We start from the raw sequence: 27,500 nt of genomic DNA on the forward strand, positions 1-27,500 counted from the left end.
TCTCTCTCTCTCTCTCTCTCTCTCTCTCTCTCTCTCTCTCTCTCTCTCTCTCTCTCTCTCTCTCTCTCTCTCTCTCTCTCGTGTCTGCCAAGTTCTGGAAATGGAGTGTGATCTCTGTTGGATATACTGTAGCTTCTATCTTAGTCTTTCTACTCCCTCAGGAGGTTTCCTGACTGGGATGTAACTGAATCCGCTGCAGACCTAATCCAATCCTGGTCTTATCAATCTCGTGTTCAGAGAGACATTGGTGGTTCAGCACTGAAACCCTTGACTGGAATACATATACATTTGCTGTAATAACAAGGTAGCAAAGTCAAGCATGCAGGAAACATTTTTAGAAGTAATCTATGGCCTCTGCAAAAATTTGAACTCAGCCGTAATGTGTTGTAATGTGTCATCATTCAGGGTGTTGCCGAAGCTAAGATCCTAGCAAGGATAGGATATCCTAAATCACGGTTGGCTTTGCGTCTTCCACAGTGTAAAGTACTTGGTCCTTATCAGGCAAGGGAGTTATTAAAAACACAAATCAAACCGAACACCCAAAGCAGGCTACACACTGCTATGACATTTTGTTTATGTATTGCTTTCAGCAAGCCCTGTCATTCAACTAGTGGAACCATGAATCATAAAAGTATTGGTCAGAAGATGGGTCGTCCTCCTAAGATGTGGGAGAACTAGACCGACCAAAGAATTCTGTAATAATAGGCCTGTTAAGTGTGCCATTTATTATTAAATGTATATCATGCAAAGAGAGCTGTTCAGGGCCCTAGACAGTCTGGCTAGGCATGTTGTTTTAGGCAATGCCGTGCATGCATACTCAGACACTACATGCATTAAAAGATGATTACTTTTTTTTAAAAGGGCCATCCCTTGTTTACTTTTTGTCTGCATTTAACAAAAACTAAGGATCATTCTGAATAACATACCTAACCCTAGTATATAATTAATATAGTTGTGCTGTCTGGTAGAGAGACTTGGCTGAAGGTTGACTCATAGCTTCACACTGACAGTTTTCTGGCAACAAACATCGAACTGCTAACGGCAGCAGTTGAAAAAAACAAACGCAGTCACATACAGTATGTTCCCTATGAAGCATCTATAGGGGGGCTCAAGAGATGAGGCTGACTCTGCCAGGTTGATCTACGGTGTAATAAGCTCTACATTTTGAAGGTGTCAGTCTCATATATTTTCATATAAATCTAAATATGAAAATATATATTAATATAATAAAGTGATAAGTTCCCATGATGTCAATTGATGTCACCCTGATGTCAATTGATGTCTTTGTGCGAAATGATTGCTCTTATTTTGATGTTAGCTGCCACACACTCTTGTATGTGTAAGATGACTATGTGTAAGAGAAGAGCACACATTATCACACATACATCACATTTTCCCTTGATGTAAAGTGTAGTCTTGAAATATATTAAAGACAAAAGGGGGATTTTATATTAGAAACAAATGTCTGACGCATTACTCATCAGCCATTAAACCTAAAATGGGGTTTGTATATATATACAAACCCCATTGCCATTATATATCGTATATCGCAATGGGGTATCCCCTGGAAAGAAACTTGTTCTCTCTGTATATTTGTTCAGCCTAACCTGCAATCAGGCCTGTGTGGGCCGGTATCTGGCTTATGCTAGCTCAAATTTACCTGGCAGGTGTTTGGAAACACAAGTGTGTGGGGGAGGGGCCAATAGAGCCATCGTTTGGGCTTGTTCAAAGCGTGTTTATCGTGGTCACGCCGTAATCTGATTGGATGGCTGCTGAATGTGGGTTGTCTATCTGGCTCCAATGACAAAAAAAAGGAGGAAGAAAAAATTTAATAAGTTTCCTCATAGTTCAGACGCAAAGCAGAAGTACAATCCTTGTCTCTACAGTATGTGCTTAAACCAGTCAAACAAATGTTGCATACATTTGTTTGACTGGTTTAAGCACATACTGTAGAGACAAGGATTGTACTTCTGTTTTGCGTAATCACGTGTATGTTTCCTGTTGAGTGTGTTTACCAAGGGACAACACTTAAGTCAGAGAGAGACTAAGAGACTAAAAGCCTAGAAACTGTCAGCAGGGTATGAAAGCATGAAGCCTGTCGGCACCGACCAGAAGATTAATCATTGAATGCTACACATATCCGTCTGTACGACTCCTCAATTTCAATCAAGACACTAGTTTCCAATAACGTGACTATTGAAACAAGTAAAAAGTGACAATAACAACAATGGGTGAACTGTGCTTTGTGTGACAGGCGGTCGCCTCAACAGCAGGGATGTGTGGATGTATAACTCACAGCTCAACCTCTGGATCCGAGTGGCCTCCCTCAACAAAGGCCGCTGGAGACACAAGATGGCCGTCCTACTGGGCAAGGTAAACATGCTACCTTAAACCATGAGTAATTGTAAAGCACACATGTACTCTTTTACAGTCTTATCTGTGAAACAAAACACTTTGTAAAATTGATGGATAGCAGTATGTTTGGCAAGGACGTCATCATTTCTAGGGAAACACACACACACACACACACACACACACACACACACACACACACACACACACACACACACACACACACACACACACACACACACACAGTGTTGGGGAGTAATCGCTGCTATGAAGGTGTCAGATACTGATCTTACCGCAATGATTCATGGGTAGCCTTTCATCAATGTTGCATAAATGTAATATGCTGGTTACTGAAAATACACATTAACATGAATAATAACATGAATACACATTAACATAACTGTTATTGAATGCGTATTTGAAAAAGTATATGTTGGATTCATGTTAATGTGTATTTAAAAAAAAAAATAATAATAAATTGAAGAATAATTTTGCGACCCCACTTGCTTGCTCTAGGGTGCTTTCGCACCAACAGCATTTAATAGTGCGCACTAAACAAGTGAATGCAACCACCTCAGCGCACCAAATCAGCCGGCCGAGACCTCGCGGAAGAGGTTCGCTTCCAAACAAACTTTGGTGCGCTGGTTCGCTAGATGTGAAAGCGAACACACCTCGGTCCGATCTAGTTCTAAAAAGCATACGCCTCTTTGGACATAACATGCCCGCTCAGCCGCGTGCATTATGGGAATTATTGTTTGATTAGCGGTAACAGAACATTGTCGGACCGTCGGGTGAAAATGAGTCGTGGCTCAACATGGAGAAAAGAGGAAACATAATGTCTATTGGATATTTGGGCATACGCCCGCATAAAACGTATGCTTTACCCCATCCCAGACCTTTTTGTCCAATGATTTAACGATCTTTGCACACGTGTGTATCTCTCGTGTGTAGTATGCGAGCGTATACTCACGAGCACAGACTGTTATTGTGCTTCCTATAGTGTTTCGTAATACCCAGATTAGCTGAAGTGTTCCTGGAATTTCGTGAACAGGAAACTTACTAGAAAGGCCTTTAGCATCTCTTTTTGTGTTTTCTTACCAGTACCTGTAAAGGCATCATGTGTTGTGTGTCAACAGTCTCAGTCTCAGTCTCTAACAGCAGCGCCTTACACAAAGTAGGCATAAAGTACCTCTTCACATTGGTAATTAGTCTTAGTCTAGTCATAAAGAACAAACATGAACATTTTGTTCTTGAAAACCTTAGGGATGGGCTTTGTTATTCCTTGAACCTTTAGTTGGGTGCTAAAAAAGGGATCTAAAAGGGATAGGAACTGGCTACAGGATTTCTTAAGGGGATCTTCCTCCATACAGGTTTCTGGGAGACATCCAGTGATCTATATCTCATTTTCCACTTGGTTTCCCCAGGGCTTGGTAAACCGTCAGTTCATATTATTGATGCCAGGTATTTAGAAGGAAGTGCAACGGTCGTTACCAGTATTTACATATTAAAAAAAGCCAACGTTTCTAACGGATGCATCAATAAAGTCACTTGAGTGCATTGATAATTGTACATATTCCATCCCCAATATATCCATATGCTCATCTGTACAGATAGTATGTGTGGTGCACGTATGGAACGCCAGACAGGAATGTGTATGGGGTGCTAATTAGAGTAGATCTCAGTGAACTTCCTGTTTACATCCGCCCCAACAGGAACACTTTAGATGAGGATCAGGGGTTTCCAGGGCAGCACAGCAGGCAGTGGGAGTTTGATGGATTGGAGCAAATGTTTCACGTTTCTGGGTTAAAGACTGACTCAGTTCACTGCCCTATATCAGGCCTTCTTCTGTTGTGTGGCTGCCCTCTCTCCTACAGCCTGCGGTGGCAGTCATTGGCGCTGCAAACAGCTCGTCTGAGTGCTGTAAACATCTCCTCGTACTGTGCACGGAAATAGGTCCTAAAGTTAGGTCCAGCAGTTAACTAGAATGCCAGTATTTAGGTAGAACTATGTTTAACAGTGACCTTTTAGGTGTAATTGTGCTCATGTGTAATTATGGTTGGTTGCTAAAGACCATTCCGAGACTAATCAGGGCCACTTGTAAAAAAAATAATGACATTCTTACACGCTAATAATCATAGTACAGCGTCTGTACTATGATTATTAGCATGTAGAATGTAGAGAATGTAATTACTACTAAGGTTTGCGTAAAATACCGCAAACCTATGAGGCCTTAGTCAAATCTGGCACGCACACACACACACACACACACACACACACACACACACACACACACACACACACACACACACACATCTTTAGACCCATTGAGGGTCTAAAGATGATACCCTCAATGGGTATCATCACCCTCACCCTCAATGGGTGTCTTTCATCAGAAACAGGCAGCTTGTTGTCACATCTATTGTGCAAACAAACACATGCTCTCTCTTTAGTCCCCTGCGGGGGTTGCATGAGACCACTTTGGTCTCCGCGTTGGTCCCGCACACAAATACTACACATGCGCAGGTTTAAAACAAATGAACCACGTTCTACCAAAACAATGATGTAATCTGTTTTGGCCTGCTCTGAAAGACACGCCATTGGTTGGCCTCACAGAGTACTGTGTGCCGTGAACACAATATACGGTTGTGCAGATATATCGCTGGCGCAATCATATCCACTGATACGTTATCTATCCATCTATCACGGAAACTTTGAAAAGCCAGTCCACAGAGTTCCTGCTGTGCAAACACAAAAACGAGACCGCAGTGAGACCAATCCCTGTAGTCTGAATACTTCCTCAGGTTTCAGCACAAGACGCAGTGGTTAGGGGAGATGAGTTTGGTGCCCCCCTGTAATTACAGACAGGCAGTGTGTCACCACAAAAGAATGTGTCTATTTTGCATATGAACTTCCGACGGCACACAAACAAAAGACACACACACTCAATTCATACCGTCTCCCAAGGCTGAAACCATCCCTAAAGCCCTCTTGTCCGCCACGAGGACCTGTTATTCAGGTCCACTTCCTGCATCTGTCGGGCGCATGCGGCTCTGCTCTTTGTTCTTCTTGTGGTCCCAGCCTCCCTATGTGGCTCAGCCTTGCTGAACCACGGTTTCCCCCCCCCCCCCCATCCCCTAATTTCTGGCTGCTTGGTTTCATTAGCCTTCCAGTGGGGGTTCCCGTGTTCTATGTTTGTATTGAACGTTTTCTAACGTGTTGGGGGCTCACACTCACACACACATTCCTTACTGTGTCTGTAATTTCATCATTTGAGGACACAGCTGTTTTTGTTTGCTGGCTTTGGGAACTAGAAACTAGTGTTGGCAATGTGTACAGTTTGGTGGACACATACTCACACACATATACATGTATGCGTACATACATATGTCATTACGAGAAGCGGTAGTTGATCTCACCTTATTTGCTTTGCAAATAGCCAGATGTTCCATCGTTGACCCGATCGAGATCATTTTCCCCCTTCCTTCTTTTTTTATTTCTATCTTTGGTCCTTCCTTTCCTTTTCTCCCTATCCATGTTTCTTTCTCTCCCCTCGTGTCCTTTCCCTCGCCACGTGTTTGTTCTAGAACGGCCCCGGGGGCTGAAGGGTTGTGCAACATCCCCTTGTTGATCGTCTTCATTGTGCGCTGTTGTTACCAGTTACCACACTGCTTGTTTTTTTCGGATTACTGTATTTCTCCACTGCGTACCCTTACTAAGCATTTCCATTGTCAACTTAAAAAGTCTTAAAAGTCTTAAAAATCGATGCATACCTTTTGTGTCTCGAATCATGGCAGTTTTTTACGGCGAATAGCGATCATGTCAACACACCTGTTCCTCCTGACTCAGTGATGTCGAAATAGATTAATACAATAATTCAAGTCCACACCTAAAACCCATGACTTGGATCACACGATGCATGTGACCTGAATCAAAGCGGATGGTGTAGCAGTGTTGCAATAACATAGCCAATCCGGAGGAGGTCAACTTGGCCGTGGTTTGGGCGGCCACATTTGGACATAATGGGTTTGTGGAGTGTGTTTACAGTGTGAAAGGCCGGTGTGGTATAACAACACTGGGAACAAAGAGGAGAGAGAGAGAGAGAGAGAGAGAGAGAGAGAGAGAGAGAGAGAGAGAGAGAGAGAGAGAGAGAGAGAGAGAGAGAGAGAGAGAGAGAGAGAGAGAGAGAGAGAGAGAGAGAGAGAGAGAGAGAGAGAGAGAGAGAGAGAGAGAGAGAGAGAGAGAGAGAGAGAGAGAGAGAGAGAGAGAGAGAGAGAGAGTATATCGGTCATGTTAGATTGTGAAGCATTACATCACTCTGGCCGCTTGCCAGATGGGCCTCCTCGGCTTTCCACGCAAGGAACCGGCTGTACCGGACGTGGAATGACCTATATACCCGTGTGTGTGTGTGTGTCGTGCGCCATCGGGCCGCGTGTGCATCTGCATACGGTTTGTTTTGGAGCTGGTTCAGTGAACACCCTTGTTGTGTGTCGTCCTCCAGGTGTACGCGGTGGGCGGCTACGACGGCCAGACCCGCCTGACTAGCGCCGAGTGCTACGACTCCTTCTCCAACCGCTGGACGGAGGTGGCCTCCATGAAGGAGGCGGTCAGCTCCCCGGCAGTGGCCAGCTGTGCGGGGAAGCTCTTCGTCATCGGGGGAGGTCCGGACGACACCACCTGCTCAGACAAGGTCAGCGACGGGATATACAGATATGCGCGTGCGCGTGCCCTCCAATGATGTCGGTGTTAGACAGCCCCTGATAACAAGTGGGACGGTTAACGCGAAAGGCTTTTCCCTAAAATTCCCAAGAACTTGTTGTTTTAACAACGGTTCAAAACAACTGTTATTTGAGATGCTGGTATGAATTTTGAGATGCTTGGTATGAATGAGCAGTTAATCAGTTCTGGCTAACTGCTCATTCATGCCAAGCATCTCAAATAACTTAAACATTTCCTCATAGATCAAATGCACTTCCTCATTGTTGTTTAAACATTGTTCAAACAACAATGTTCAATGATCAAACGCATTTTACAAAGTTATTTGAGATGCTGGCATGAATGAGCAGATGCCACTGATTCCACTGTATAACACAATACAGTGGAATTTTCTTCAATCAGTCAGTCAATCAGTACAATCAGTAATCCCAAGGAACTGGTTAACTGCTCATTCATCATCTCTTCAGCATCATCATCTCTTCAGCATCTCAAATAACTTTGTGTAGAACTGCATTTGATCTACGAGGAGTTCTTGGGAATTTTGGTCTATGGTCTTCGAAACACCATTGTTTCAGTGGTTAGGCTTTTCAAGCTAGCATATCAATTTTAACAGCGTCATTAACTCCTGACCCCTTAAGCCCTGGTGATTGTTATGATGCTAACGTATGCGTATTGCGGTATTTCAGGTTCAATGACGAGTAAGTCACGAGTCATTTGTTTCCGACTTATTCACCTGTCACCAGATGACACCAAGGAGGAATAGAAAATGATGGAAAAAATATAAATAAAAAAAAGAGGTATAGAAAATGGAGAGAATATTCTTTTAAAAAAAAGGAAGTATAGAAAATGATGGAGAGAATAAAACAATTGGGCCGGTGACGATCTTTGTGCACTAGTGCAATAGATCACGAGAGCTGAGTCAGGCTGAGTGTGTTTATCCCGGTCCTACAGCATTACATCAGTAACAGTGTATTAATTAAACAAGGTCATTAAAAGGGGGTGTTATCTCTCTCCGCTAGCTGGTTTTTCTAGTTTATATACAGCTTAACACAAAGGGGCAGGCATGCATGATCAGTAAGAACCCGACTTTTTGCCTTCATAATTAACTTTGTCTGAGTACATATTTGCATTGCGCAGAATGGCTCCAACTGCCGCGGCTCCAGCCGTCACTCGTCCCCTTGTCACTCACGTATGTGGTGGTTTGTTGACACTTTCCCAAAGAAAGTCATGTGACCACTTGGACTGAACGGATGCACAATGGGTGTTGTTCACATGAGCTGTGGTCATGACTGGGAAAATTTAGAAGGAAAACATTTTAAGTGCAAGCGAATAAAATGGCATGGGAGGATATAATGCCAGAGTGCCGAGCCACTGAAAATAAGACGCACCAATCTTTCTTTCCTGCATTCCTGTTCTCAGAACAGGAATGCCGGCATGGAAAATCGCAGAATGCGTTTCATGTCCCGGATTCATTATTTTTCCTTTCAATGTGAAACGAATATTCTTCTTCATTTCGATGTAAAATTTTAACGTCCAACCCCAATACGTTCTGCGTCACAGGTCCAGTGCTATGATCCAGAGGAAGACACCTGGATGCTAAGAGCCAACATCCCCATCGCCAAGCGCTGCATCACGGCCGTGGCCCTCAACAACCTGATCTACGTGGCCGGGGGGCTCACCAAGTCCATCTTCTGCTACGACCCGCTGGAGGACTACTGGATGCACGTGATCCACACCTTTAGCAAACTGGTAATAATTCTAACACGGGTGCTTGTTGTTGGGATGCTGCGAGCCACAGGCTGATTTATGTCAATGTGTTTTATAAGTCCTTTCTCTCTTTAACCCTTCCTCTCACTGTTGGTCTGTCTTCTTGCGGGCTTTCAGGCTGTAAACTATAATTTACTCTCACAATGAAAGATACAAACATATCAATGCAAACAGGTCCCTCTCTCTCTCACTCTTGCATCTCTCTCTCACTCTTTTATCTCTCGCACGCTTGCATCTCTTTTGTTTCTGGTTGTAAGTAAACAAAGGTTTGCTCTCAAACAAAGGTTTGAAAGCTGTCAATATACAAAAAGGAATGCATCAATACAAATCTCTCTTTCTAACCAGTGTTTGTGTGTGTGTGTGTGTGTGTGTGTGTGTGTGTGCTCTCTTTCCCCCCACCCCCCCCCCCCCCCCCTACCAGGAGAGCTGTGGCATGTCAGTGTGTAACGGGAAGCTCTTCATCCTGGGCGGGCGCGGGGAGAGCGGCGAGGCGTCCGACGGAGTCCTGTGCTATGACCCCGCCTCCGGCATCATCACGGGCGTGGCGTCCATGCCACGGCCCATCTCGTACCACGGCTGTGTCACCATCCACCGCTACAACGAGAAGTTCCACAAGCCCTGACACCCCGTAAACAAATGACCACCACACACACACACACACACACACACACACACACACACACACACACACACACACGTTACAAAGGACTCACTCTTTGAGAGAGTTTGCTCAAAGACACACAAGCACTGGTACACGCGACGCGGTCACACCGATATGACATACAGTACACAAAGCCGTTCAGATGTTCGGGTCTTTTCATAGCTTCATGTAGCAGCACGCTGGGCGATGGTGTTACAAGTCATATTGTTGACTACCCGCTTTATTCCTTATTCTGTAATAGAGGAGCCTTATTAGTATTCCTGTAGAACCGCATCATTGGTGTTACACACAATGCATTACACACAATAATAATGATTAAGGCTGGTCGATTTTGAATTCAGGCTTAATAGTGACTTAGTAGATGAGATAATATAGGACTATTAATTTGTAAATTCTGCAAATTAATACAGTTATAGTATAGCACTACTATTTTCTATTTTTAGTTGGGGGGAATAAGTCATCTAGACAGTCATGACATGGCCCGTTTGCAAGGGGTTGCAAGGTTTGGGACGGCTGTAATCAGTAACCATGTGATACTTCAGCATCACCTGTAAGAAAACATCACATATCTCCAAAATGGCCCAAATAACAATTCCCCAACACTTAATATGACCTCTTGGTAAAGACGGCAAACCGTCTGCAAGCTGTCCATATCGCCGTCAATATCAGACATCCACCAACAGCCCTTAAACCTGAGCAGTCAGACCAGCACCAATAAGGAGAAATATCTCCGTATGTTATCTTTGAGTCTCCCAACACACCCCGTCCCCTCTTCTTTGTGCCTCTCATTTCCTGCCGGCCGGTCAGTGCGGGGGGGGGGGGGGGGGGGCCAGGGCCAGGGCTACAGTACACACAGAGTCCACTTCCTTTTTTCCCTCTGGTTGCTATGGACTCGCTGGCTTCTAACCCTGTCGACTTCCCATGTGTGTTTGTGTTCAGTGATACTTCCCCTGCAGTTACTCTTCCCCATAACCATTATGCCGTTAATATTAACAAGTTATGTGGTCGTGTTAGCGTTACCATTACACACAATACTGATCATTTTTTTTTATTATTATTATTATATTAAATGATGCCTTTTTTTTTATAACAATTGTTACTAGGTTGGTATAGGTTTAGAAAGCCTGTCTATTGCATACAGGATGATACATGGTTGTGTGGGGGATTTATAGTTAGAAGCCTTTGCAGATCAAACTCAAGGACTATGTTGATTAAGTGATTACGTGAGCTGTTGATTAAGTTAATAAGTGCTTGTGTGTGTGTTGTGCATGAGACCTTTGGGTGTGTAGCCAGAATGTGTAGCAGCCATGGAGAGGTATCAAAAATGGTTGCATTTTTTATATTGCATGCTCTGTTGATTTGGACACATCTGCATGCCTTGTCCGAACCTGATCAGTTGTCAGCACTTTGCCATCGCTCTCCCCTTGCACAACCAACTGTGACTCGGGTAACCATGGATACCTCCTTGTGTTTACGGCTGGGCAGAAGGGGAGCCTGTACCTCGCACAGGAGTGATTTGAGATTGGACTGGTTTGGTCATGTCAGTAAAGACTTTTTTTTTTTTATACCAAGGTTGATAGAGATGAGGTAGAGATTTTTGCTGTGAATATGGTAACATGTTTTGTGATGTTGTTTTGTATCCATCTTTTATTTAATGTCTCTTCTATATTTACATTATAAATTATGTATTTCTGTATCCAAGAGCCCCACATCGTGCACTTTGACAGATTCCCTGTTGAACATAGAACAGTGTGACTATGTAAACATGGTAACCTTTATTTTTCTTTTTTTTTTACTGTATCAGTAAATGTTCTTTGCTGTCATGTGACGTATTTGAGTTGAGAGAGGGGTTAAGGGTCTTGTCAGTGACCCCTGCTGGTTCCGGTATGCCATGACATCAACAAGAGCATGCTGCCAAAATGGTTAAAGACCGAGTTGTAATATGACTTTGTGTTCAAGGTATAAAAAAACAAAACATGGATTGAATAATCAAATGTTAAAGTGATCGTACACAGATTGGGGCAGGATAGTGTTCACGTGGCTGAAAGGTACTGGGTTCGATCCCCCATGTCTACGTTACTTTTACCTGTAGGTATCCTAGAGCAAGATGCCTGACCCACGCCATCATTACATGGATATGAATTCACAGGAATAGACGCTTTGGATAAATGCATCTGCCAAATAACAATACTGGAGCCAGCTGAGTTCTGACAGGCCAGGGAAAGTTGAAAGTAAACAAGTGTGCATAAGAGAGTAAGTTGCAGTTTGTGTGCGTCTGTGATTTCACTGAGTATTTACTACTCCCAGATGGACCCGACCAAAGTCCTTTTGTAATGCATTGTCGTGTTTTCTATAATAGTGTAGTCAAGGACGTTAATGTTGTCCTCTGTTCTCACGCCTCCTTCCTGACTTTTTAAAATAAAGGTCATTTTTGTAATTGGTTATGGGATTGCGTGTGTGTGTGTGGCTGCCATGTGGGTGTATTTTTGTCCTCCTTGTTCACGAATGATGCCCTATGTTTGAACAAATATAAAATGATAACTCTGGCAAAATATATTGGCTTCACTTTTAAAGATGACATCAAAATTGTTGTACGGTTATTGTATGCAAGGCGGAGGCTTCCACCTGCTTCATACAGTGTACAGAGTACCTGACCTGTGTGCCTTAATGACGGAATAAACCAAAACAAGGAATTGGTGATGTTGACATTTACACGTTGGCTTTTCAAGTTTTCTCTTCATTTAGCTGTGATGCCCTGTCTTTGACAGTATGTTCTGAAATTGTCAATGAAATACCAATAAAGATATTCTTTCTACTGATGCATGTGTGCAGTGTTATCAGTGATGCAATGTAAATAACAAAACCATGGCGATATAAGTGGTCACGTTCAATCCATCATTCTATGTATACCGCTTATCATCATCCCATTCATGAGACTTACTTGACACTTGCTTATATCTTATATCCGCATTCAATTGTTGATCAAATATTCTGGAATTCAAACAAAAGTAAACATGTAATATACACAATTGTTGATAGAAATCTTCTTACCAACAGCCTTCTTTCCAACAGTTTTGTTATTACTATTTAGTTATGTTGAGATGGGGCCAGTTGCCAAAAAGGTGAACATAAAGTAAAAGAAGGAAAATTGTTCAGTCTTGTTGGACTCAGGATTTATTTAAAGAGAGAATGCAGATGGCAAAAAGTGGGTTATCCCAGCCAGAACAAAATAAGAACTTTGAAGCTAGTCTATTTTTACTATTGATCAAATCAATGGTAAAAAAAAAAACAATTGCTATTTTGCTGAACCAGAGCATTTTAACAAACAATATGTCATTGTCCAATATATCTCCACACAAACTCATTAGCATTTATATTTAAATATATATAAAAAATGTAAACTAAAGCAATACTTCAAACTGGATTATATAGACAGCCATTTGAATCAACAATCCATGGAAATCCAGATAATCAGATATGTGTGAGAGATGTGTGTGATCTTGTAGGAGATACAGTACATTATTCCAACAGAAGGATGTTTGTATAATTTCATCTTTATTCTCTAAAGCAGTAACTAAAGTTAGTTTGTATGGTAGAATAGTGGTGCCTGGTGGCTGCTTTCAAGAACTGCATGGCCAATTACCACGATTTAGCTTAGATGCTCACTTAGAAATGTCATTAAGTTATACCACACGTATCCAAGATTAACACAACCGACTGTGGTGCCGGGATTTTTACACAGCTCATTATAAAAAGAAACACCTTCTAACGGTTTGTAGCAGTGCATACAAGAATTGTATCATATTTGATCTCTAATCACATGTGTGCTAACTTTGCTAGCAGGAGCTGCACCAGCTAGCTCAGTGCTCTTAGCTCCGCGGCTAACTCGGTCGGTAATCTCTGGTCCGCCCGGCTGGCACCCGGCGGCTGCACTAGCGAGAGGTAACACGCCACGAGGATTTTTAAGGAACGTGGGAAAAAAAAAAATGGAAAATAGGAAATACGTTTTGTCTAACGCCGTGAACGTTAAGTTATGAACGCAATTATTCGAAGGGGTTTAAAATGTGTGCGCTGTAATAGTCGTGCAGTATGCTACAAAACAATGCTAGCTGGAGGTACCTCCACCCGGGGCTAGCCTCGGTTCTGGGCCGCAATCACTGTAACCCAAGCGGCTAGTTACCCAGTGTTGGCTCCGAGAGAGGAGCTGGCCTTTAACCGGCAACTACAAGTTTATATGCAGACACAATTAGCATAACATTGCAACTGTAACATTGCAACTGTTAATGTTAACAATGCTGATGGCTTCTGCTTTTGTTTTGTTTTAATGTTTGACAGGCAGTCATGTCAGGGATCAAGAGGAAAATAGAGGATAATGATCCGGACTACGAAGACATATCACATATCCAGGAGAGCAAACGAAATAAAGTAGTCGAACATAATGGTAAGGTTCTGCTCTGGTTGGAGCATCACACCATGGGCAACATGCTGATGAGTCCGAGTACTGCATTTGACAGTGGATGGTCTGTGTTGTAATACCTGCTTTATTATCATTGATTAACATCACACTGTCCATGTTCTCACGTTGCCAGCACGGGAGGCGACGGTGCAGAAGATTGAAGCCATCATCAGAGAGCAGTTTTCTCTAGAGATGAAGAATAAGGAGCATGAAATAGAAGTGATAAGCCAGGTAACTGGATGCCATTGAAACATCTGTATCATATCACTATATTATGCTCCCTCGTATAATAATCATATCTGTGTTGTTCATTAACTTGTTTCATTTCTTAATGCTTGATGCAGCGACTCAATGACGCAAGGAGGATGATGGACAAGCTAAGGGCTTGCATAGTGGCCAATTACTATGCCAACGCTGGACTGACCAAAATCCCAGAGGTAAACACTTTATATATTCACACTTTCCTCTGTATGGTTGTTAACATTTATTCTCAATAATAATAATAATAATATGAATAATAATTGTAGTATTGAGTTGGTGTGAAGTTACTACTACAAAAAATTGCTACAATGTCCATTTGAAGGCTATAAGGGTCGTCCCAATTGGTTGTTCAAGATGACCCTGACCTGCTCCATGACATCTAAACACAGTGACTGTCGGCCTGCTCCTCTAAAGTGCTAAATTAGTAAATAGGAGAAACCTCCTTTCTGCGTCCGCTGTTGTTGTTGTCGTTCCAGCACACCGCCAAGAGCGACGCTACGGTGCTCAACCACCCGGCCATCAGGCGCTTTCTGGAGTCCCCCTCCCGCTCGTCCTCGCCGCTCAACCAGGGCTCCGAGACGCCCTCCATACCGCCCTCCGAGTCGGAGTCCCTCTCCCAGCACGGGGAAGGGGGCGACCGGGACAGAGTCAGGGCGTCGTGGAGGGAGGGCGACAGCAGAAATGAGCGCAGGCCAGGGCGCAACACGGGGAAGGTGAGTCGGGAGTGACGTCCGGACGTCGTCGGATCAGTCGAAATGCTTTTTTCGATCTTGGATCAAATTAGGGTCGCGTTGACGACCTCGTTATTTTTCGCGGTTTCAACGGGTTGAACATTTGAACGGGACCTCGGTTCTGCGTTGCAGGACACGTTTGGCGTTTCGGCGGCGCCGTCGGAGCCTGCGGAGGCGAGGGTGGCCCACCACACCGGCGGCGACGAGGCCTCCCGGCTTTTCATGAAGAAGACCATAGTAGTGGGGAACGTTTCAAAGTAAGCGAATCTGCCGTCTTCCCGCCGTCTATCCAGCATCTACTCCACGGCTGGAGCGGCGTGCGCATGGCGTGCATAACCGCATGACGTGAGACGCAGGACAGGATTCTCCAGAATCCTACGTCCTACAGAGTACACAGTACCTCCATGATGATTACTTTGGCATCACATCACTCTTTGTTCCTGGCAGACATTGCTGGCTATGGTGTTGAGTTGCTTAGGTGCGTGCTACATTGTTGACATCGAACTACTTCCTTCATGTTCTCATCCTGGTGGAACACCCACACTTCTCAGAAACTGCTTCTTGACTTGAAGCTCACCTTCCCACTCATCCTACACCCTAGGATACATTTCTCTCCTGTTTCACCTTCCAAATCCTCCTTTCTCACATTCTTCAAATTCTTTGTAAAGATATCGAAATAATAATCAAAAGTAAGCCCCTGTTTGTCCTAAACTAAATTATTTAATAATTGTACAATTACAGACGAGGAGGTATAAATACATAATTCCGTTTAAGATTGGGCTGTTCTGAGACGGGGTTGGGGGGGGGGGGGGGTTTTGCATCGTCATCTCGCAACTTGTCACTACTTTGAGAAACATGTCAACTCCTTTCGTTTTTAAGAGGCCTTCTGGCGACGTCCTCTTAAAAACTAAAGGAGTTGATCCTAAGTCGAGCAAATGTACGTGTGATGACCACTTAAAGTGTCTAAAGCACATTTGAAGAACAAGGTAAAAAGCTCAGTGTTACCAGAGCATGCCTCCTCAAACGACTCTATTCAGGACTTTGTGGCTGTGTGGAGTCGAGTGGAGTCTAGAAAAGCTAAGAAAGCTACGCCCATCACTACTGAAGCATTGCGAACAGGGATCCAATAATGAGAGCAGCCTCCGGCAATCTCACCTGCCCCGTGTGCTCAACCTATAACGGCTGTTCTACAGTAGATCGTTCTCAACATCGTCTAAACTCATCTCTCCCTGTTTGTTGAATCTCTCTCCGTCCGTCTGTCTGTCCTGTGTGTCTCCCCTCTCAGGTACATCCCGCCAGATAAGCGGGAAGAGAACGATCAGTCGACCCACAAGTGGATGCTGTATGTGCGGGGCTGTAGGCGGGAGCCCAGCATCGACCACTTTGTTAAGAAAGTCTGGTTCTTCCTGCACCCCAGCTATAAACCAAACGACCTGGTGGAAGTGAGGTGTGTGTCTGTGTGTGTGTGTGTGTCTGTGTGTGTGTGTGTGTATCTGTGTGTCTGTGGAATGCACGCTGAACAAAAGGATGTTTGAAAAGCAAGTTCTGCACGTGGCTAGCAGTGCTTTTGCAGTTCAGCAGAGCACCATAGTGTGCCCCCCCCCCCCCCCCCCCCCCCCGCCACCGTCCTAAACCAGTTGTTCTTCAGAAGCCTAATCAATGCCAGAAAGGGAGAGACGGTTTCGATACAGGGTTTGGTAACGTGTTTTCAACCTTTAGGAAGAAGTAGGTCAAAATCTCAATGTGTTACTGAGGTAACACATTGGTTGTCTTCACAACCGTTGCCACAGTGATCCCAATTCTGGCATGAACTCCCCGCCATTGGAAGGACCCTGTCCAACAGTGCCCCCCTGTGGACTCTGGCTGTTATTCCCCGCTTCACGTATAATAACAACAACAACAACACACCATAACGTTCAAAAGGTTATGTACGTACACATCACCATTGGCAAGCCCGCGGTGACTCAAATGTAATTCAGCCGTGACAAATGTGTATTAATGACGCAGACACTCCCTGCTTACGCAGACTGCCATGATCACTGTGTAGGCCTACAGTCTTGTCACGCAGGGCTAGGAACACGTGAGCTGTCACTTGTTGCTTTCTGGGAGGAGGAGGAGGAGCAGCAGGAGATGGCTTCCTCTTTTCAAACGGTGACTTTGCTTCGCTAGTCAGGGCCTGAAGTGCTGAGTTACCCTCCCGGGTACTTTTTCTAATGCGTGTTCCAGGATTATGGTTCCCCTGTTGGCTTTTGAGTGAACGCGAGCGGCACTGATACTAATGCTGTGATGCCGGGTTGAGCTGACGTGGCACTCTCACCGCCGCCTCACCGCTCGCCTCCCATTCTCAGTCCCGCTGAACGCTCTGACTGGTCTTCATCCCAGAAGAAGAGCTGCACTCCCAAACGCTTCCAGACTCTTTACTGAGTCTGACACCGAGCACAGTTGAGATGCCTTTTAGTGAAGAATGTGACACACTGCATAGAGCATAGAGGTCAAGCAAAGGTGTGTTTGTGTGCGTGCAAGTGAGTAGAGGCCTCACAGTAAGTCATGGCTGTACAAGGGCTGTTGGTTGAGCCTCTGCTCTGCCCGCGTGCCTTAAAGAAGTGCCTCGAGTTATTGAGTTTTCTTCGTTACATGTACTTAAAGCAACTCAATGCAAATCTCTGAACAAGCAGATTATTATTTAGCATAGCCATTGTTACGCGTCCTCGGCAGCCGCTTAACACCCAGAAGCCTTCTCCAGAAGCACGCTTAAATCTTGTGTGTGTGTGTGTGTGTGTGTGTGTGTGTGTGTGTGTCCTCAATCAAGTGAACCCCCTTTCCATCTGACACGCCGAGGCTGGGGGGAGTTCCCGGTCAGGATCCAGATCCACTTCAAAGACCCCCGCAACAAACGCATCGACATCATCCACCAGTTGAAGGTCAGGCCCCGCGGAGACGGCCCATTCCACTGGAATCTTTTGGGTTCTTAAAATGCACATTCATGTGCTCCCTTCTCCTCTCCTCACTTTGTCTCTTTGCACAATTTCCTAACTCTGCTGTAAGCTAGGAATGGGTCAGAATATTCGATTATTCGATTATTCGTTCCTGAGGGTCAAAGTCGATTTTCAACATTTGGACCGTTAACATTTTTTCCCAGTTCAAATAAACAAGAATTAACGGACGGAACTAATGTTGGTTCTGTAGCACTATTACAACACAAACACTGATCACTGTTAAAGTTAGTTGTTTTTTTTGCGTTTAAGATATTAAGTGATTTCTTGCCGATGATCCATGGCTGCCTTTGTGAATGTCGGCACACATCGAATAATCGATTATTCGTTCATACCACCCACTGATTATTCGACCACGAAAAATTTGAGTTATTCACATCCCTACTATAAGCAAAATGAGACATGACACCATGAGATGATACACACGCATGACCGTGCGTGCGTTTTCATTTTGGATTTGTTTGCTTGACTTGTTCACGGATTTGATCCCAGTCCGGATTTGATCTCACAGCCTTGTTGCGTTCCCCCCCTCACACACAGCTGGACAGGACGTACACGGGGCTGCAGACGCTCGGGGCCGAGACTGTAAGTAGATGACACGGTACACGGCACAGGTCTCTCTCTGTGCTACTCCCGCTCAAGTTCATGGTGGCTCACACGCATCCCAAGTAACCCTGGTGTGTGTGTGTGTGTGTGTGTGTGTGTGTGTGTGCGTGTGCGTGCCAGGTGGTGGATGTGGAGCTCCATAGGGACTCCCTAGTGGACGACTATCTCCCTCCTCTGCCCTCCTCCTCTAAGCCGACCCGCCGGGCCGCCAGCCCCCCCTCCCCCCTCCCCGTCTCCCAGGCGACGGGGCGTCCAGGCTCCCCCGCCGCCGCCGCCGCTCACCTGCAGGACGAAATGTTGGAGAAAGGTGACGCGTTGAGGCCGTTTCCGTGGATACATAATTCAGAGGGAGGCTGGGGGTCTGCTTCGAGACGACGCTGTGGTTATGTAAACGTCTCAGTGGAATCGCTGTAATCCATTTACGACACACCGCCGCGTTTTTTTCACCCAGTCGTTCCAAGTTATTAGCGCGAGCATGCCACTAATTGTTTTCCATTACTCTTCCGTGCATGAGTCGGTGCAGATGTAAAAAAAAAAAGAAAAAAACTGAACAAAAGGTTCTAATTGTTGTGTCTAATTACAACGGCTGGGTGGGAGATGTCTGTTGTTGCCGTCTCTGTCTTACACTCCCGTTGTTTGCACAAGCTTTTTGTTTAGTCATTTTCTCTCACACAGAGATAACTATTGCTTGTACAGAGATTTACCCCCCCCCCCCCCCCATTCATTTGGTGTACATGTACACATAGACACCAGCGCTGGTCTGGAAAGCAAATGATAAAGCCAAGTATAAAAGCACACGTTGGTAATGATTTAAAACGAAACCAACCGGCCATATTATGTCTTGTGATACTTAATACCGATGCTGGCATTAATGAAGGCCCTAGCCCCGGGCCTGTTTCAATCCCTGCCTCTTGTGCGTCAGCAGCAGGTGTGGGGCAATGCAGCTCCAAACATTGTCTATTGTCAAGTTCTAGCATTTATCTTGGCACTGGTTTAGAGGGATGTGAAAGTAGCCCCTGCATGAACCGCAGGCCAGGAGTTACTTTAGTTTAGTGATTCTCTCTGCTCCCAGCAGACATTACTCATCTTAACCACCCCCCCCCCCCCCCTCCACACACTTTGTCCCCTCCCCCGACTCCTGTCTCCCTTTTTACCCACCCTGCTAAACCTTTTCTCACATCCCAGTAAATAATTGAAGCGGAAGGAAATGGCTTTTCATCCAAGCTGTCTAATTTATCCCCCCCCCCCCACCTCCCCCGCACCACTCTATCTGGGGGTTCCAGGTGGTGCCTCGCTAATTAATTTACAAGGAAAAGTTGCCCCTGTTACGCTTTCCGCTTCCTCTTCCTCTTTCTTTCTGACCGGCCGCGGCTCTCCCCCCCCCCCCCCCCCCCCGTCTCCAGGTCTGATCAAGACGGAGACGTGCAGGGCCCCAGGGGCCCACGGCGAGGGCCTCTGCGCCGGCGAACGCACCCCCACCCGCCCCAAGGCCCTGAGCGACAAGATCACCACCCTGGGCTCCCACGGCAACTCGGCGTTCCAGCCAATCACGGCGAGCTGCAAGATCGTCCCCCAGGCCCAGTCGCCAACCCCCGCCGAGGCGCCCAGCAAGTCGTTTCAGCCAATCACCATGAGCTGCAAAATTGTGTCGGGTAATTATCTCCACCTGGTTAAACGTGTTTGTTTGTTTTTTTGTTGTCTTTGCTTTACTTCCTTGAAACTCTTTGTTTCGGTTTGTATAGCAACGGTACGAGTAGTCAAAGTGGCAGTTGGAACAGCCTTCCAGTTAATTTGCGTGGCGAACAATGACTTTGATTTTTATTTCCTGTTCAGTTTAGCGTAGCTAGGGCGGAGGGAAGTTCCCAACAGTACCTCTCCCATTACTGGCTTCTGACATAAATGTGGAAATCAGTAACACTATAATATTCTGGCTGTTGCTTCGCCTCTTATTCCTGACATGTTTTCCCCTTTTCCAGTTGGCCTACTTATGTTATTGCCGTTGTCTCGTAGTGTTAGCACTGCTCAGAGTGGACCGTATCTAATAGAATAAATGTCAGCTTTTTAAGTCTGTGGACCATGTCAATTTGTATAACCAACCATTCAAACCTGCTGATACAACCTTTTAAAGTTAGGCAGGGCAGTTTAGCGAAACCAGCCTGAGGAAGCTACATTTTGGAAGTATCCAACTAAAAGGATCCCACCCATCCCTTAAGGTACGGGATGGGCCAGTCCCCCTGACTGTCCCGCTCGATTTAGCGATAGGTCTGCCTAGCCTTGTGGAAGACTCTGATCATGCACAATGACTGCACGTGCAGAGTGCACGCAGGTAGACTAGAAGGTAGGTAGGTAGACGGACAGGTAAGCTATCAAATCATTTCATTTGGGTAAAATGACGTAATCAGACAGGCTTATTACAGGCCTGTGACAGCCACAGAGAGCAGTTTTTTTCCCCCCCTTTTTTTATCAGAGCATTTGGTTTGATTGCTGTCAATGTTAATGAGTATTTCAACAAAGATGATTTCATTAATACACAGGATCAGATGTTATAATCCCTTGTGCCAAAATCCAAGGAAAACACATATTCAGAAGCCCCTGCCCAAACCAACCTTATAAGCACGCTGGCCTCTAAGCCACCAACCACAGGTGAAAAACACGAGACAAATGGCCCAACTAACAGCAGTAAATACAGCAGTATGCAGTCAGCAGAATTGCATTGGGGTTATCAAGTGGGCACCCTCTTTCACAGATGTTAAGTTAGGCCCACGACACCTCCTGAGGGCTTAACAGTGAAACCAGCGTCCTGGAGTCACCCCCCCTCAATGCTGCCACCACATTGCCACATGACTAAACGCTTCAGAAAAAATATAAATAACAAAATAAATTGCCTACCCCTAGCTTTAATTCAACTTTCCACATTGACAAGCATTTTCTTTTCCGTTTGTGTTTGTGTTTTTTTTTTTTTTCCCCCCCTCAGGCTCTCCAGTCTCCACCCCCAGCCACTCCCCCCTCCCACGCACCCCCACCACCTCCACCCCCGTGCACAGCAAGCAGGGCTCCTCCACCCTGCTCAACAACCCTTACATCATCGTCGACAAACCTGGCCACCCTTCTGCCACAGGTAACCCCCCCCGCCACCTCACTGCACCACTGGACGGGTTACCTCATATGTAACCTCTTTTGAACTGTTGCCGTGCAGCATCAATTATATAAGTGGCTCACTTACGAAAGATGACATCTGACAGCGATATTTTTTTGCCTTTGGTCAGCGTCCACAAGTTGAACTCAAAGAACTCGAACTCGCCTCTAACATTAGTACGAAAGCTTGCACACTAAGCCTTTCCCCCCTGAAGTCCCTGGTCAACACTACAGCGCAGAACGGTCGTGAAAGCTGTGCAGTCGCCGCGCTTGGCCACGCGATATTGCTTTTGACACAAAGTAATGCAGCCGTCAAGAGGAATGAATGTGGCCGTAGAGAGCCGAACAGGGGCCGGGTCACTATTGCTCTTGTCAGTCCCAGTAAATGATTGAGGGTTTTATGTGTGAGAAATTAATAATAGATTTTTCGTGGTTGTTTCGTGGTCATTTTTGTATCCAGTTATTGTTTTTTGTGTATGAAAACTTCTTCTATCTTTAAATCTGGAGGAAGGTCATGTTCTCTATATAGCATATTGACAAACACTATATTATGCTAATCAATATAATGCATGATTGTTAATATAATGTAGAAAAGTGTTTAGAATATCGCTATCCTCAGTGAATGGAGGCAGTGTTGGGACCCTGAAGCCTGGTCATAGTTTGTATAAATAGGTGCCAATATATTAGGGATCGACCAATTTTTTTTTTAGGGCCGATACCGATTTTCTACCATCAGCCTCAGCCGATGACCGATACACCAATACCGATTTTCCTTGAGCCGATATTTGGAGCCGATACTGCTTTTGCTCCCTCAATATACATCATAAAAATGACACAATGATGGTAACAAATGTTACAAGTCTCAATTTAAAAAAGGAACATTTATTGAACTGTCTGTAAATCATGAAAAAAAAATATATATATATAAATGAAAAAAACTGACTTGAGCCCTGACCTCACATCCTGTGTCCTTGCGGCACGGTAAACAGGAAGTAGTGCGACCTGGGATGCGGCCGGTGAACTCCCAGCCGCCCCCGCAGCGTGCGTTAGAAGTGTGGCTGCGTTAGAAGTGTCTGTGTGCACCCTGTGCAGATGACGAATCACATTCAGTGTGCTTGTCCTGCTTCCACACACCCACGTGTACTGAGATGTGCACGCACTCGTACACAAAAGCACCCTCAATATCTCGTCCCTCACATTGGTGCCTCATGGCGCTACTGTGTGTGTATATACTGTTATGCGTAGATTAGACACTTTTCAGGCCATATTATTTCTGATGGCTGGTTCAGACGACACGATTCTCAGATATTCCTCCACGATTTAACATGTCACACTATGTAATCACAGTGCGGGGACAGTCCCGATTTTGAGTTGCGTGTTCCGCGTCCCGACAAAAGCCTGTCGGCACGCTAAAATGTCCAACCACTATGAAATGTCCCCTGTTGTCAGCGATTACATAGCCAACGTGGTCTTATTATAGCCCGATCATTAACTAAAAGCCACATGGAAAGAATAAAGCATCCAGCATATGATTTCAACAATGTGCGAGGGCATAGGCAGCAGCTGGCACAGTGGAATGCTGATGGAAACCAGCGGACGAGTGTAACCGCGACCTGCTCGTAATTCGTCGAAGTAGGTATTACTTACTTTTTTCCACGTAATCCACCCAACCTGTGTATTATCCGCGGTGTCCGGCCGGGTATGACCGCCAACCGTGCATCTCTACTAGTCTTTACTTTAGTTATTTATTTACTAGTTAGTAAACACTGCGCAAAAATCGTGTACGACTCACAAATTTGTTGTTGCGACGAACGAATCGGGGCAAAATCGGGCTGAAATCGTGTCGTCTGAACCAGCCATTAGAGGACATATTTTTTTCTGAAAAAAAAACAAAATCAACAACAGTGTAATGTATGTAAGCAATCTTATTTGCTATAATTTTGATGCATATTCTGAAAAGCCAGCCAATATTAGTTAGGAATAACTTGGGATCAGTGGTACAATCTTGATTTCCCAATCAGACACTCATCACAGATCATTTAACAAATTAATTTAAGTAAATGGATTCATCTCCAAGTACCCACTTCATAATAATTCTCAATAATAACCATTTATTCATCTTCCTTTTAATTGCCATCCGTCTCAAGACCTACCATCTATGTCTCTCACTCTCGCATCGTGACACACGGTGTACCGCGAGTACCGCGTTGGACTCTCACGTTACCATGGTTACTAGGCTGAGCCGAATCCGGGGCCGGCCGGGATGTGCTGCTCTGCTATGTTCCCCAGCGGCGTTCACAACGACGTGTGAACGCTGCTGGGGTCTCAGGTGAAGGGCGCTCCGGTGTGAGTAAATACCAGATGGGTGATTCAACCGGTTGGCGCTCTTAACTGTGTGGGGGCGGTACGACCCCCCCCCCACCCCCCCCCGCCGCCCCCCTGTGTTACGTTCCTCTCTTCCTCCAGCCAGCGTTCCTGTCTCCCTGCACTGTGCTGTCCACCATGGGCCCAAAAGCCCATACAAAAAAAAACAGCATGCGGAGAATGATCTATTCATTAACATGCACTCTTATCAACCACCAGCCAATTCAGGTTTTTAATCAAAACCTTTTCTACAAACTGTGACGGCAATCTTTGAGCAGCCAAATTGATCGACCTTTGGAAGTCCAGATCCTAAAGAAGTCCTACTGCCTAAACGAATGTTTGTCTTCGCACACAAGTTTCTCGGTGTGCCCCTCACGTCACTTTTTAAACTAAAAGTGTCCAACAAGCGATGGACTATGACAGAATGTAAGAATTGAAACCAACCAAACGCATCACGAAAGGGAAATTTCACCTACGCACAAAGTATTAATATCATGTCTCTCAGGCAGTTTCGTGTTGTTCGTACTATGGCTTCATTCAGCTGCACCATTGCATTGATGTGACTGTATGGTAATTGGTTACACACACACACACACACGCACACACACACAAATCCATATACACATACACACGCACACACACAGACACATAGTCACACAGACAAACGCACATAGACAAACACACACACACACACATAAAAACACCCACACACACACACACAGATAGTCACACATAGACAAACGCACATAGACACACATAGACAAACGCACATACACATAAAAACACCCACACACACCCACACACCTTCCACTTGTTACCTCTGGATTGCCAAACCGTCCCACCATCCGCCCACACGAGCTCTTTCCGGAGGGGCCCAGCAGAACTGGCGGTCAGGCCAGAGAGCCCTTGAATGGGGCCGGCGTGGGCGCCTGCACTGGCTCACCAGCACTGTCTTTTAACAACAGCGTTCCCAACCGTAGCACCAGGGCGGGTTTTAACTCTGTACACTAAGCTACAGCATTGAGGCAGACGCCAAGATGTCGAGTCTGAAATGGCGCACGGTAACCCAAAGCCGTGATGTGGTTTTTTCTATTCGGGTATTCATTTACTATTTGGTTATTTAACGCTTTGTCTAAAAAGGGGGACTTGGCACTTGGAGTTCAGATGCGTGCATTAGGTTGCAGGTTGGGTTAAGGCATCTGGGCTCAGGGAGGCCTGAGGGCGTTTGGAATCGATCTCAAAACCAAACAACTAAAGGATCTCTGTGTGTGTTTCTCTCCCCCCCACAGTGGGTGCCTCTACCAAGCAGTCCATCAGCCAGGGCCCCCGCTCCCCGGCCCCCAAAGTTCACGCCACCGGTGGCTTCCTGTCCTCGGGAATGAAGGTGACTGTTGCCACGGAAACAGTTTGAAAATAAATCAGTTCAAAAAATGTCTATGCAATGTAAATGCCCCCCCCCCCCCATGCACCAGTGGTTGAGTTCTCCCCTCGGTACGTTCAAAGGCTCTCTCGCCCTCCCTCTCTCTGGCAAGCGAGTGGTATTAATAGTATTGCACGGTGCTATCTTCAGCACTATCTGTGTGTGTGTGTGTGTGTGTGTGTGTGTGTGTGTGTGTGTGTGTGTGTGTGTGTGTGTGTGTGTGTGTGTGTGTGTGTGTGTGTGTGTGTGTGTGTGTGTGTGTGTGTGTGTGTGTGTGCACGCTCACGCTCACGCCTTGGCAAGCTCTTTAACTGGGACATCACTCTGAAGACTGGAGGGGTGCGAGAGAGGGGTACATGCAAGAAGAGAGAGAGAGAGAGCATGCACCGTTATTCAATCATTGCGTTCTCACAGAGAGGCTGTTGAAGCTCTGCAGTAAAGCAAAAGTCCTCACACTCTCACCAACTCATCTTCAAGAAAGATATGTGGGTGGGGGGGTGAGGGGGAGGGGGACTGGGACGCTTTTATCTCTTCTGGGGCTTATTCCAGCGTTGTTCTCTGTGAACCTCCGAGAGCTACACCACTGCTGGAACCTCCAATGGTGATTAAAAACCAGCGACTCATGAATAAGTTATGATGTTGACTTTGGGAGAAAAAAAACTGCACCAGGCACCGAGTTTAGTGCTCCATGCATAGATATGTCCCCCCCCACCCCCCCCCAACCCTGCGAATGCGGAGAACTGTCTGGACAACGGCGTCAATACAATGTAGAGCATGTTAAAGGGTTTTCATTGCTCTAGTAAGAGGGTGAATGTATCATAATGTAGAGCGTGTGAAGGGGTTTTCATTGCTCTAGTAAGAGGGTGAATGTGTCATAATGTAGAGCGTGTGAAGGGGTTTTCATTGCTCTAGTAAGAGGGTGAATGTATCATAATGTAGAGCGTGTGAAGGGGTTTTCACTGCTCTAGTAAGAGGGTGAATGTATCATAATGTAGAGCGTGTGAAGGGGTTTTCACTGCTCTAGTAAGAGGGTGAATGTATCATAATGTAGAGCGTGTGAAGGGGTTTTCACTGCTCTAGTAAGAGGGTGAATGTATCATAATCTAGAGAGGATGATGGGATTGTCACCATTCTCATTGCGGCTCGGGCCTGCCTCCTCCTCCTCCTCCTCCTCACGGTTCTCTGGTGTTTTATTTTTTTTCCCTTTTTTTTTTTTTTGAAGGTAATAATCAAGCAGGAGCCGGGTGAGGTTTCCACTCAGCAGCAGATGGTTTCCACGGCAACCGCCCAGCAGCAGCAGCAGCAGCAGTCGGTTGCCACGGCGGCGCACCAGTTTGTCGCAGTGAAGGGCGGTCATGTCGTTTCCATGTCTCCCCAGAAACCGGCGGGGGGGGCCACCGCGGCCATGACGAGCAAGGTGTGTGTGTGTGACGCACGCACGCATGCACACACACAGGCACACACACACACACACAGGCACACTCAGTATCCCTTTGGTGCTATGAACCCTACTTTTTTTTAATTGGCATTAAGTGTCAAACATTTCCACAGCATTTATCATAGCTACTGTGTGTGTGCTCACCGTTGTTACATGAATGGTACAAATTGGAAAAAAGTCTCTCAAAAGGACACACATACCGACACAATACAGTAAAGAAATAACATTCAAGTAGAAAGAACTATGAAACTGTTAGGGAGTAGTCTGTTTCTTTGAGGGAAAAAAAAAAGGCATTTGGGGTGTTACAAACTGAATCCACTTTTATCCACAAGTATTGACAAATGCTGTTATCTTTTCCATCTTGTGAATGTCCATTGTGATGTGATGTCCGTCCATTTAGAATTGGGCTCTCCTGTGATAACCACTCCCTGGTTCAAAAATGAACCCTACGTTTAACTTTATTCATTTTGTGCGTCCCTCCGCTTAGATGCTGGGCATCCCCGTCAGCTCGGCCCTCCAGTCCGCCGTGAAGCAGGTGTCCATCAGCAGCGGGCAGATCCTGGTCGCCAAGGGAAACTCCTCCGGCTCCAAGGGGATGGGCGG

At 45.6% G+C, this 27,500-nt stretch overlaps 2 protein-coding genes across 2 annotated transcripts in view; both read left to right on the forward strand.

Moving 5' to 3' along the window:
* klhl24a (kelch-like family member 24a) overlaps positions 1-10,297 on the forward strand; it is a 15,238-nt gene extending 4,941 nt beyond the window's left edge. Inside the window, exons 5-8 of the mRNA XM_084480419.1 lie at positions 2,255-2,373; positions 6,851-7,039; positions 8,626-8,814; positions 9,254-10,297. Of these exons, the coding sequence (XP_084336545.1) occupies positions 2,255-2,373; positions 6,851-7,039; positions 8,626-8,814; positions 9,254-9,454 (698 nt within the window). The 3' untranslated portion in view covers positions 9,455-10,297. The remainder of the gene's footprint in view (positions 1-2,254; positions 2,374-6,850; positions 7,040-8,625; positions 8,815-9,253) is intronic.
* Positions 10,298-13,384: 3,087 nt separating this feature from the next.
* Positions 13,385-27,500, forward strand: part of yeats2 (YEATS domain containing 2) — a gene marked incomplete at its 3' end in the record, with an annotated part of 21,517 nt that continues 7,401 nt past the window's right edge. Inside the window, exons 1-15 of the mRNA XM_084481409.1 lie at positions 13,385-13,435; positions 13,829-13,934; positions 14,083-14,180; positions 14,294-14,386; positions 14,687-14,923; positions 15,074-15,198; positions 16,227-16,388; positions 17,751-17,862; positions 18,475-18,519; positions 18,661-18,847; positions 19,944-20,192; positions 21,515-21,658; positions 25,329-25,423; positions 26,682-26,876; positions 27,385-27,500. The exon at positions 27,385-27,500 is cut by the window's right edge and continues 116 nt beyond it. Of these exons, the coding sequence (XP_084337535.1) occupies positions 13,835-13,934; positions 14,083-14,180; positions 14,294-14,386; positions 14,687-14,923; positions 15,074-15,198; positions 16,227-16,388; positions 17,751-17,862; positions 18,475-18,519; positions 18,661-18,847; positions 19,944-20,192; positions 21,515-21,658; positions 25,329-25,423; positions 26,682-26,876; positions 27,385-27,500 (1,958 nt within the window). The 5' untranslated portion in view covers positions 13,385-13,435; positions 13,829-13,834. The remainder of the gene's footprint in view (positions 13,436-13,828; positions 13,935-14,082; positions 14,181-14,293; positions 14,387-14,686; positions 14,924-15,073; positions 15,199-16,226; positions 16,389-17,750; positions 17,863-18,474; positions 18,520-18,660; positions 18,848-19,943; positions 20,193-21,514; positions 21,659-25,328; positions 25,424-26,681; positions 26,877-27,384) is intronic.

The sequence above is a fragment of the Micromesistius poutassou genome (assembly GCF_964030765.1).
Source record: "Micromesistius poutassou genome assembly, chromosome: 16".
NCBI classification, from domain to species: Eukaryota; Metazoa; Chordata; class Actinopteri; order Gadiformes; family Gadidae; genus Micromesistius; species Micromesistius poutassou.